The 12889-nt window shown below is 37.4% G+C and overlaps 1 protein-coding gene across 2 annotated transcripts; it reads left to right on the forward strand.

The window, feature by feature from the left end:
* Nucleotides 1-7083: 7083 nt before the first annotated feature.
* On the forward strand, nt 7084-12741 carry agpat4 (1-acylglycerol-3-phosphate O-acyltransferase 4 (lysophosphatidic acid acyltransferase, delta)). 2 transcript variants are annotated; one of them, XM_029449493.1, is made up of 9 exons: nt 7084-7299; nt 7994-8175; nt 8410-8579; nt 8668-8829; nt 8922-9075; nt 9550-9652; nt 9743-9818; nt 10046-10244; nt 11145-12741. In XM_029449493.1, the coding sequence occupies exons 2-9, from the start codon at nt 7998-8000 to the stop codon at nt 11234-11236; spliced, it is 1134 nt and encodes a 377-aa protein (XP_029305353.1). In that variant the 5' UTR covers nt 7084-7299; nt 7994-7997; the 3' UTR covers nt 11237-12741. The 2 variants fall into 2 exon arrangements, with proteins under 2 accessions (XP_029305353.1, XP_029305354.1); XM_029449494.1 differs by having other exon boundaries at nt 7084-7278.
* The last annotated feature ends 148 nt before the right edge of the window (nt 12742-12889 follow it).

Raw genomic sequence — 12889 nt, forward strand, 5'->3', positions numbered from 1 at the left:
GACTGTTATTTTCCATGCCAACACTTTAGCTTACTGAGCGTTGACTGATTGAAGTTGACTTATCTCATAAGTGAGAAAATGAGAAATTGTGGCAGCTTTCAACATAAATAATACATCTTAAAGAATCGAGATGAAGTCTGGACTTGCCGCTGTGCCAGCATGCACCGCCTCTCAAACTAATAATATGGCTGGATGTATATATAGTTTGGCTGGGAATAAAGTCCAGTCAAGTTTTTTTTTTAATATGTTAACAGTCTTCCGACTTCTGTCAGAGGCTTGTTGGCTGCACACATGTTCAGAAGCACAGCTGTTGGCATTGTCTAAAACAGTGTTAGAATGTGTGTGATGAAAATCTTTGTAGTCTATCCCCTCACCACCAAACACTTGGAATAGTCTTCACAAGCTGAAAATAACATAATGGTCCTGTTATGCTTGTTGGACTAGAAGAAATGTCCCTGATGACTTCAGTCATTTGTGAAAATGCTGACACTAAGATATGGGGGCTTACTCACTGTATCTGGTGGTCCTGCATACTTTAACTGAGCTTGCGAGGAGGTAGTTTTGAGAGCCTTCACCTCATAAACTAGTCATCACATGGATCTGAACGGCTATAATGACACAAAAGCACAGTAAAGTATTCAAATGTATTTAAACACTATTACTTTATGAGTATGCCACTTTTGACCTTTTAATGTAGGATTTTAAAAAATCTGTTTTATGTCACTTTTGTAATGTGTAATATAAACTTATTCGACTTTATGTGTTTGCAATTAATGTGTGAGAATCTCAATCAATCACTCAATTTATTTGACACAGCAATCATACAAAGTACAATTCCAGTGAAATGGAATCCTGCAGTTCTGTCACGACGCTGGATTTGCGTTTCCTTTTTTGTTTTGAAATGTTCCCTTCCCCTTGTGTCATGTCTTGTATTACTTCCTGCCCTTGTGTTTTTGCCTTTCTCCCCCAAGTGTGTCTCGTTCCCTTCATTAGTTTCCTCCTGTGTTTTTGCCTTTCTCTCCCAGCTGTGTCTCGTTCCCTCGTTTAGTGTCTGTATGTTTATCCCTGTCTGTCCCAGTGTTCTTTGTCGGTTCGTATTTCTTGTTACGCTTATGTTCTCTTGTGCTACTTGTGCGATCCATGTTGCCTTGTTGCCTTGTTGCCTTGTTGCCTTGTTGCCTTGTTGCCTTGTTGCCTTGTTGCCTTGTTGCCTTGTTGCCTTGTTGCCTTGTTGCCTTGTGCAATCTTCGTGCTATCGCTTGCCAACCCTGGTTTGTGTTTTTTAACTTTACTTGTTGCCTTGTTTTGTTTTTGATTAGCTTTTGGTAATAAAGCTCTCTTTGTTTAACCTCATCTGGCTTTCTGCATTTGGGTCCTCCTTTTTACAAAACGTAACAATGTATGCATTAACAGTAGTTTAAATTGAAATAATATAATTTCAGGTCCACCATATTAACCTAAAAGGCAATTATATGTCAGTATTGGGTTCATAATTTGTTTGCGCTGCCCTCAAGTGGCCAGAAAAAAACATGGCAGTTATTGCAGGTTTAAGTAAATGTAATCACAATTTAGCTTTGTTTTGGGGCTTGACAACTACTAAGGGAAATAACTGGTTCTTTAGCTTCTAAATGCCCCACCATGTTCACATTATGTATGATCATTTCATCTGTTGTTAATATACAAATGTTGATTAGGACAGCTTAAATGTATCAAAAGTAAAAATGACAATCATGCAGAATGACCTCTTTCACTGTTATATTGTATAATATTTAAGTATTCCAATGCATTAATGTAAAGCTTTTAAAGCTGCATTGTAATGTTCTATGGTCAAGGTGAAGTTTGTCAGCTATTTTATAAATGTTTGGGTAGATTAATCTATTAAAATAAATACATTATTAATAGGATGATCATGTTTGGTATGTACAATGTTAATATGCAAAGTAACTGTAGCTATACCAATGTGTCCCTCTGGACTGTAGTGGGGTAGAAGTATAAAGATGAAATGCACGATATATTGAAAAGGCCAGAAAAACAAAACCACAGAGTGTAAATGGAGCACACTAGTTCAAAGAAATGTGAATTCCCAGACAGATGCATCTCTTAAACCGTTAAACAACCACATATTTTCAGTTATCATCAACACAATGGTGTCTGTCTGGATTGGCTTGAGTGTGTATTTTCTGTCTCTCCGCACAATATTAATCTTTTGCACTGCTCTATCACATTCTGCACAGAGACGATGACGGTAAAACATTAAAAGTATAATTCCCTTATGAATACACTACCTTAAAAGTACCATCTCTAGCTCTCACAAGTGCCATGACCAACATCCGCAGTTCTGCGCATGTGACCTCATGTTGAATCACTTTCTCATTCCTGAGCATTCAAATCCCCATTCTGACATCTGTCAGAGGAGGCAGGAGCAAAAGTTGGAAAAGAGGACATGTAATCACATAACCATGCAGTGTCTTAATCTTCTTCACCTTGGTGATGGCATTACATCAAATAACTTCACTCGGGCCAATGCTTTTTGGCACTTAAGTCAGGCCCTCATGCGTGGGCCCCAGAGAGCTGCAGAGCAGGTGTCTCCAGAAACCCCCCAGTGTTCCGCTGACAGTCGGACGTGTCGGTGGGGCCCACAGTTACTTTGCCTGATGGACGAGGCTGCGGAGCCGAGTCCGGGGAGAAACAGACACTGCATACATCAGGATCTCATTACTGGCTTTTACTGTACATATACACTGTGTCATATAAAGTTTAGGCACCGGGCTGTGTTGTCACTTTTTCTGATTAGCACTTTTTTCCTATATCCAAGAGATTCAGAAAATCTGAGCACATTATCTCCTTTCATGACGTTCCACCATGCAGTCATTCAAAAATAACTGCGTCAGATTTAACGCTTTATTTACTAAAGACTACACAAAACCTAAGTTAATGCAACCTTTTTTCAGGTCAGAGTTCTTCATGATTTATTCAGACCATTTGCACAAATGTAGTCAGTCACAGTTTTCTTGTCAGAATACCAACAAATGTCGCTGACTAAGCGGTTCTGGTCAAATTGTGCAGCTGCATGTAGTGTTTGAAACATGGCTATACTCTCTTTATCTTTTAAAGCAGTTTTTTATTATCGGTTACTGAGCCAAGAATAGTTTCACTGCATTACAAGGAATATAGGCTTTCTCACAGAGAGACCCACATGGTTAGATGCTGAGAAACACTATTAGCTTAAAGAGTTGTTTAGAGGGGTTGAATGAGTGTTCATTTGTTTCAGGTAAAAAGGAGTGAAAGCCGGTCACAGCCTATTGACGCACAAATGGCTCATAAATCACACTTATGCAGTGATTTCACTTAATCCTCGGTGCATTCTTTATAAAGCATGCTCATCCAAATCACCCCTGTGTTGCTGAGCCAAAAGTATACTTCTTCCTGGCTTAAAGCTGTTGGCTTTGGCCCGCTGCATCAACCTGATTCAGTCTTGACTGAAAAATGTCAGCTGCAGCCACTGATTTTTACAAGAGTAACCGATTAATTTCAAGGAACAAGCTATCAGCTATTAAGAATTTGTTCTGCAATCCTAATAGAGTGAGAAATGTTTAAGATTAAAGCAGATGTTTTGGTGCTGAGTTGGCAAACTTTCCTGCATGTCTAAGAAACATGTAGTCCAGCTTCATTACATCTGGACTTTGGTTTGATCTAGCAAGGAAGCTTTTTTTTAAATTATTTTTTATAGCCTCTTCACTTGATTTAACAGTGGACGATAAATAAGAGTAGGGGGATGTCATGCAACAAATGTCAAAAAATGCACTGAATCTCACGCCATTACTCTTATATGGTATCCAGTTGCCTGCTGTACCAGAGAAGGACCCGAGAAGGGCAACGCTAAGAGTAACACATAACTCATTTAATGAAAGATGACATTTCTTGGAAAAGGGTAACTTCTTGTGGTGAGGTGCCCCCACACACATCTTTAGATCCAGTAACCTCATATCAACGACACTTTTCCACTAAAGAGCGAGGGAAATGTGAATGAGACGCTCTCCTCCCTGGCTACCCACATTGGTCGGAGGCACACTGACGGTTAGTCATTTCTGTTCAACAACCAATTACAAGACGTTTGTTTTCACTGTGATTTACATTTTCCATTTAACAGTCGTACTCAAGAGCCTCTTGCATAGTTTGGCTTTGGCGATGTCCCGGAGTCCTTAGAGTACATATATAAGACATTCAGATATTTAATGATTATTTCAGTTTATTATGGTTTCATGCATCTTCATGCATAGTTGTTGTGTTTTTACGTTTAGGCTACCAAACTGTTTATAACATGTCTCCTTAAAAACAATGTTAGAGACACATGGTTAAAGTTCCCCTCCACACAGGAATTGCTTCTTTTTCTTTTTTTACCTTACTCAAAGCTGGTGTAGGCAGTTTTCAGGAAAAGTACAAAATACAGCTCTCCTGTCTCACCTCTCTGTCCAAGCCCCTCCCACCAGACGAGCACGGGCATATGCACACGCTTCATTTCAAACATCATCCCAATCATTATTGTGATCCTGATGCTGTCATATACAGTAGAGGCACTTCTATGATAATTACCATCCTGTTTCCTTTGCAAACTTGTGGGCCTGTGAAGCCAATTGAGATGACCTACTGGGATTTGAGGCTCTACCTAGGTACATAAACATGAGCTTGAATTAGCCGTGAGCCTTTGGCCATGGTAGCAAGGTAGAACTGTGGAGGTGCAGCACTGTAGATTTCTCTCAGACCTCTTGAATTACAATATGCTGAAAGGTTATTGTCGAATCGCTGCCAAAAGATGCAACAAAAAAAACCGTCCTATCCCAGCTTTAATATTTGACCTTCACTGTGCAGAATGATGTATGTGCAGAGCTTGACACTCAAAGGCTGTTTTCACATCAAGCTGCTGAAAGAGGAAAGTTTTTCTGTATTCTCCCAAAGCTGAACACAGTGTACAAGCATGATTGTGTGGCATCACAAATTGTTTGGAAACTAATCATGGTCAAATATGCAGTTTACACAAGTGTGATGTAGAAACTTAAAAAAACAGACTTTTCATTGAAATATGAAACATCTTGCGTTCTTTTGAAAGTAATCTTATTTGTATATTTATAGCTTTGTGGCTTTTAGGGAAAAGGAGTAGATGTGCTTTTAATTATTTACAAGCAGTTTATTAAACTTATTTGTTGAATAACTACATGAGACATATTATTATTCAGAGCAAATCATTGTTTATACATCTTCAATTATGTCTGGAGGTAATACTTTCATTCTGCAGTAATGAAACGGTGGCATAAAAGTGAGTTGGACATGCGTTACTGTGTAAAGGTGCTCGGGAGTCAATAGCTAACACATGTATTCAAACTGTGTGGAATTCTTCCTCAGTTCAGCTAACAGTGCTTTATCACTTCTGAAGCTATAAAGTGACTTGCACATACTATACTTACTGAACATTATTCCCTTGAGCCCATTTGCCCTCTTTGTCTTTGGTATTTGAACATAAAGGGCTTCCTGAGCTACTTTACTGTATATTTGGACCTCTGCAGACAGGCATGTCCTCTCTTCAAGGTTATTTGGTCATAAAGGACATCAGGGCTGAAGCATTATGGGACCTGTAAAAATAATTTCTCAGCAACCCCCAAAGGTGGAACGTTCATGGGACCCTGTTAACCTTCTTTCAGGGGTCTCTGGGTTCCAAAGAAAAATAATATTTGGTTTGGCATGAAGGTTCCATATAAATAATTTATCAAAACAAGTATTTTATTGCCGAACAGAACAAAAAAATATATGCGCACACAGTAAAAAGTCAAACTGATTTGTTATTTACAATATATGCCACAGGGAAATGTGTTCCGTTTTTCCTCATCTATCGGTGATCAATGTGTCTTTATTTCCCTCTGGAGTTGGGAAGAGGAAATTGTTTGAGATATTCTTTTTGGTCAAGTTGAAGTAGTAAACACTAACATTGAATCTCTAGGGTTTAACATCAGTCTGGAAAGGTAATGAGTGTTTCCATTTATCTTAGTCAGCTGAGGAATGGTAGTTATTTCTGTAAGAGGAGAACATGTATGTAAACCTAATTGATGCCTGAGTGTTTGACTCACTATTGGGAAGTGGATTGAGGCTAATTAAGTTATTCGTGTGGTTCATTAAGTACCAAACTCTAACTTGTGCATAAAAACAAAGTGTGTGTGTTTGTTTGTGTGTGTGTGTGTGTGTGTGTGTGTGTGTGTGTGTGTGTGTGTGTGTGTGTGTGTGTGTGTGTGTGTGTGTGTGTGTGTGTGTTGAATTTCAGTTGCACGTCCACCTTTCTACTGCTACTAAAAAAAACTAGTTTCTTTATTCCTTTTTCTTGTGCACATGCAATGCACTACCAGCAGGGGGTAGTGTCCACCAAGACAGCACAGTTTACCATTTATCTGTAAAGTCTCCGACATAATAGATACTTTATTGATTCCGAGAGAAATTCAGGAAATGGCTACATTTCAAACAGAGCGAAGACTGTGTAACCATTGTTATTACTCAAATGTAGTACAAACTAAACAAACAAGTTACTTTTTTGGCTTCATGATATTTACGTTTATGAAGAAAGAAAAAGAGCACTGCGCATGTGTCACACTCCCAGTTTGACAGCCTCGTGCGTTTCCTGTTACCAAATAAAGGCAACGCAGAGAGCGGGAAAACCCAGAGCGAGGTCTCACTCAGTCTCAGTTTGTGGCACTGAGTGTAATTACATCAGCATCGGAAAATATTGCGAGATTATGGCGTCCTGATAATATAATAAAACTTTAACTTAACTAAATGTATTGTTAATATCCTCTGGTTGAATGAACGCTTTAGTTGCTGTTAAAATGTAGACTGTAACTTCATAGTCATATCGGTCACCATGGTAACAGTTATATTAGGTGACTACGGATGTGATGCAGTCCTGAAAACAGCGACTCGTTTTTTCCTCACTATATTTATTTAATTTCTCTCAAAGCATAGACGATCTTTGCGTGTCTTCGAGGAAGCGGGGCTCACTCTCCATCCTCGGGCCCGGGAGTGGCTTTCATATGGGTGTGGTTACTTGTGCGGGGAACTTTTATTTCTACAGTTGACTGGACTGACGAGAACACGTGTTGAATGAATCTTTACTAAAATAGAAGAAGTGGCATGGGCATAAAGTTAAGACTGGTTATTTTTTTTATTTATATTTTCCATAAAGGTTGAAGGTCTCTGAGGCAGGCCAGCTCCCTGATCAGTGTTTCAGAAGAATTTAAGGTGTGTGTCTGTTTGTTATAGGTGAGTAATAGCTTGACCTTTATCAAACACAAGTCTATTGAAATAACATTTGTCCTATTTTGTTTGATTTTGAACAGTTGTTCAGATGTATTTTCATCTCATCTCACCTCCTTCATGTACAGTAAATGCTACTTGAAGATTGTAAAGGTTTTTGAATGATTGCCACTTACTTTGCAGACTTACAGGCCTGTGTTTTACCACCATAAATAGCTTAATGGTAAATATTGATAGTGCTATGTGTGGAAATGGGACATGTAACCTTCTCGTAAGCTGCTAAACTACAGTATGATTGGCATCACCTTTCAGAGAACATTGATCAATAACACAGAGCGTGCACATTGATATTGCCTTGATTTTAAGGAAATGCTCTGACAAAACATCAGTTATGGATTGGGCTATGAATAGTTGATGACACAGTGCCCCATATCCCAGGTCACTGTCAGGAGCACATTTTTGCTCTGTGATTGGCCGTTTTAGCTGAAAGGCTCCATTCAGCTGATGAAATGAGGAAGTCCAGTCAAAGGAAACCTTTATGTCAGAGTGGATTGAGTTCTGTGTTGCTGTCACAGCCCGGGCCAACACTAGCTGATATCTCTGACAGAGCTGAATGATGAAATGTGTCATCTCAAGTCAGGTGTGTCACATGAGGCGCTTGGTTGTGTGTTAATGCTTTAAGTTGTGCAAACTTTTACAGAAAAATGGGCATCCTGCAGTTCCTGAAATCCCAGTTCTTAAGCCAACTGCTCATCTGCTATGTGTTCCTGGTCAGCGGCCTCATTATCAACCTCTTGCAGATCTGTACTTTACCTCTGTGGCTAGTCAGTAAGCAGCTGGCCCGCAGGATCAACATCAGACTGGGCTACTGCGTCAGCAGCCGTAAGTACTGTTCCTGCTCTCTGCCACAGAGGTGATGCTGAAGTCTGCTGTCTGTTGGTACTGTTTTTGTTCGGCTGCTGGAAGGAAGAAATGTGTCTTTTCAGTAGTAACTTTGTTGCAACGATATACAATCTGTTGCATGCACACAGTGGAATTACTAATCAGTTGTAAGATAATTTAAAAAATGCACATAACATAGACTTTTCTACATGATTGTGTCCTAATGATCCTCAGAGTTGGTAGCTGTCCTGGAGTGGTGGTCTGGGACAGAATGCACACTCTACACAGACCCAAAGAGTTATCCACTGTATGGAAATGAGAACGCAATTGTGGTTCTCAATCACCGTTATGAGATTGACTTCCTGTGTGGCTGGACCCTTTGTGACCGATTCGGAGTTCTTGGGGTAAGAGAAAGATTTTGACGTCAAGTTTATTTGTTTTTTTCATTTCAGTTCTTCTCTTCCTTAATCATTTTTTTTTTGCTTTTTCCAGAGCTCAAAAGTGTTAGCCAAAAAAGAGTTGAGTTATGTACCTGTTATTGGCTGGATGTGGTACTTCCTGGAGATAGTTTTCTGCAAGAGGAAGTGGGAGGAGGACCGGAGGACAGTGGCTCAGAGTCTTCAGAACCTGCATGATTACCCAGAAAACTTCTGGGTACGTTTCATCCTGTGGAAATGATTATGTCAATGTTACGGAGATATTTTTTGATAATGCTATTAATAAATGATATATTTTCCTGGGGCTAGTTCTTGCTTTTCTGTGAAGGAACACGCTTTACATCAAAGAAGCACCAGATCAGCATGCAGGTGGCTGAGAGCAAAGGTTTACCCAAACTGAAGTATCATCTTCTGCCCAGGACCAAAGGATTCTGGGTAACTGTCCAAAACCTCAGAGGAACTGGTGAGTGTCCATCATTGACAAAGTGTTAAAGTTAGACCTGCAAAGATTAGTCCATTAATTGGATAATTGATCGACAGAAAAAAACGGCAACTATTTGGATAAATAATTAATCGTTAAAGTAATTGTTCATGCAAAAATGCCTGTAAATTATGGAGATTTCCTCCTTTTCCTCCTCTGTGTATATCATTTTAAAATGAATATATTTGGACTTTAGACTGACTAAACAAGACATTTAAGACTTTGAGAAACTGGAATAATAATTTTCTTTACTATTTTCTGACATTTTAAAGACAAACAATAAATCTATTAATATAGAAAATAGTCTGCAGATGAATCAATGTTGAAAATAATCAATTGTAGCCCTAGTTTAAATATGGCCACCAGTGAATACCAGATACTGTGTGTTGATGTCATTGAGTGGAATTTGCAAATCAAATGTGTTGTACAGTTAACTGTGTGTCTTGTCTCGTGTAGCTGCAGCTGTGTATGATTCCACACTGAACTTCAGAAACAATGAAGTGCCAACCTTGCTTGAAATTCTTAACGGGAGGAAATATCACGCGGATTTATATGTGAGGTACGAAGAAAGGTTTCGCTACATTTCATTTCCTGTTTTCTGGTGTAAATGTTGTTTATCTGAGAGATCTGACCCCCCTCTTCCTTGCAGAAGAATCCCTCTAGAGTTGATCCCAGAAGATGAGGGAGAGTGTGCTGCTTGGCTCCACAAACTCTACCAGGAAAAGGTCAGACTGTGTTGAAGGTGGCATTTTAGACTCTAACTCATTAATCTGATCTGGCTAAAGTTGAGAATGTCTAATATTTAATCACTGACACATTATACAAGGTAGTTAAATTTAGGCTCCAACCACTTTCTAGAGACATTGATAGCAACGTGGCTTTTAAAGAACAAACATTTTCTTCTGGTCAGGAATTTGATATTGAGCCGTGTTTGCATTACATGTGTCTACAGGATAGCTTTCAGGAGCATTACACACAAACAGGGCATTTCCCTGGCACCATAGTGAGCCCTCCTCGCCAACACTGGGCCTTGATCAACTGGCTTTTCTGGGCCTGCCTGCTCCTCTTCCCACTCGGCCTGCTACTCGTGCAACTGGTCAGCTCTGGCTCGATACTGACCATCTTAGCTTCTGTGGCTGTCTGCTCTGCAGGTTGGTTTCATGCATTCATACCCAAGTCATCCTGAAATGAGTAACGGTCCTTCCCTCAATTTAACTGCCCATACGTTTCATAAGCAGCAGATTTGACAACTCAAATGTAAGTGCTTTCTTTTTTGAAAGTATGATTCATCAGTCTTAACAGCATTCAGGCATGTGCTCACTCAGCAAAGTTAAGTATTCATCTATCTGAATAGGTCCACTGAGATGTTGAATGGAGAAATGCTTCTCTAACAGCATGAGTTCATGAGGAGCATGTTACAGTTTCCACAATAAAAAAGTTCCCATGTTTGTAGTTCAGAGTAGAATTACTTACACATTTATATTTATATATATTATAATATTATAATATAATATATAATAATATTATAATATAAATAATAGAATATAATATATAATTAATTATAAATATAATAATAGATAATATATAATAATATAATTATAATATATATATATAATTATAATATATTATAATTATAATATATTATAATATATATATATATATATATATATATTATATATATATATATAATATATATATATAATTATATAATATATATATATATATAATTATAATATATTATTCATTCTCCTCTCTCTTTCTATTATATATATATATATTATAATTATTATTATATATATATATATATATTATATATATATATATATATATATATATATATATATATATATATATATATATATATAATATTTTATATATAGTTAACCTTTAGCTCCCATTCTCAAAGTGACAAATTTAACCAGGTCACTAAATTCTGATCCTGAAATTGAATTAAAAGCAAATTTATTGTGGAATTAACCATGTCCACCACTTTTTTGTGACTCGCTCAAATAATATTCTAAATGTACCCTTTCTGAATGTTTCCATCACAGCTTCACTGGGAGTTCGCTGGATGATCGGCCAGACTGAGATCGACAAAGGCTCAAGCTATGGGAATGTCAAGGTTCCTTTAAACAATAACTAAAGACTCCAGGCGGAGTCTGCACTGCTTCTTGGCACAGCCACTTATCTGCCTGCTGCCGGCAGGAGAACGTGTAAACACCGTTCTGACAGAACTGGTCCGACAAGTGCAAACCTGCTTCAAAGCACACTGTAGTCTGGATTTAAAGCTATGCTGCAGGAGCTCAAGATCATGAAACTGGACCTTAGCTTCCTTTGGTAAACTTATGATAAGAATCAGAGTGTAAATATTTGAATACAGTCAAGACAAACATTTTCGCTGGTAACTCAAACTGGAAAATAGAATAGAATAGAAATTTGTGTAAAATAGACTACCTCTTTAATTGTAATGTAAAGCAAGAAAATACACTTCAAAAACAACATATTTGTATATTAATATTGTTAATCCATATGTGTCAGTGCCTGTGTTCACCTAACTCCTCAGAAAAGGTTAAGTAAAAAATACATTACAAATTCCTGCACCTGCCAGATGAAAAGTGAATATGTACTGTGTGTGATTTGAATATTTGGAAAGTAAGAATACTTTAAAAGAGATGATAAAGCAATATCTCACCTCAAATTCTACATCATTGTACATGTTCATACTCGTGCCTCTGCAGGTTGAAAAATGAGGAACGAGTCATTAACTGATTTCCTCGTCACTTGTGGTTTAAAAAGAAAACCTACTATACTTTGGAGCCACAGCTGATCTATACATCTCTTCATGACAGGAAACAGAAACAATAACTTGGAGCATCTGACTATTTAAGACCTGACGTTGATATATTTATATATTGAGAAAATCTTCTGTACCTTTTCATGAAACTAAAAAGAAATGATAGTAAGCAATGATACATGCATACATTAAATTGTTAACATCTGCATCACATACTTCATCACCAGGTCTACAAAACGCATTTACTGTGTGTGTGTGTGTGTGTGTGTGTGACTGAAAAGTATAAATCAAAGCTCAATTGTTAACTAATCTAAAATGAATGCTTTATACATTTATAATAAGACATTATTCTAATGTATAATTAATACACCTGGTAAGTCATCTGCAGTTAGAACTATTAATAATTGATTAAGGGTTTTTACAGTAAGTTAATAATTGGATTTGCATTTTTGGGATGCAGAATCAGTGACATTTTAAATCACTTCTCAAAACATATCTTAAAAAAAAAAACCTTTTATTAATGAGATCACACCACTTTATTGTCTTATGTTTAATGTTATTGCTTTTTATGTTATATTACCTTTGGGTGTTTTTTTTATTGCTGCAATTGTGTGATTGTATTTAATTGAAGTCCTAAACATTGTTTTTTCCTGCTTCAACCATGTAAAGCACTTTGTAAAGTGGTGTATAAATATAATATTTTTATTTTGTTCCAGATACTCTCTGCAGCCACTTTACTTTTTTTCCCACAACCTAGTTACTCAAAGGTTGAACTTATAAACTGCTTTTAGCGGATCTATAAAGCATTAGTACATTATGTATTTACCAATAATAAAGACATCAGTTGCAATGCATTAATGCTTTATAAAGGATGACTTATTATACATAAGTACCGAAGTTTATAAACTATTGTGAGAGTAGATTTGAGAATTTCTCAACGTTCAGAACATTTTTATTCATGGAAAGCATTCTGATAAAAACCAAGTAAATCAGGAGATACTG

The sequence above is a fragment of the Cottoperca gobio genome, chromosome 15, assembly GCF_900634415.1.
Source record: "Cottoperca gobio chromosome 15, fCotGob3.1, whole genome shotgun sequence".
Classification (NCBI taxonomy): Eukaryota; Metazoa; Chordata; class Actinopteri; order Perciformes; family Bovichtidae; genus Cottoperca; species Cottoperca gobio.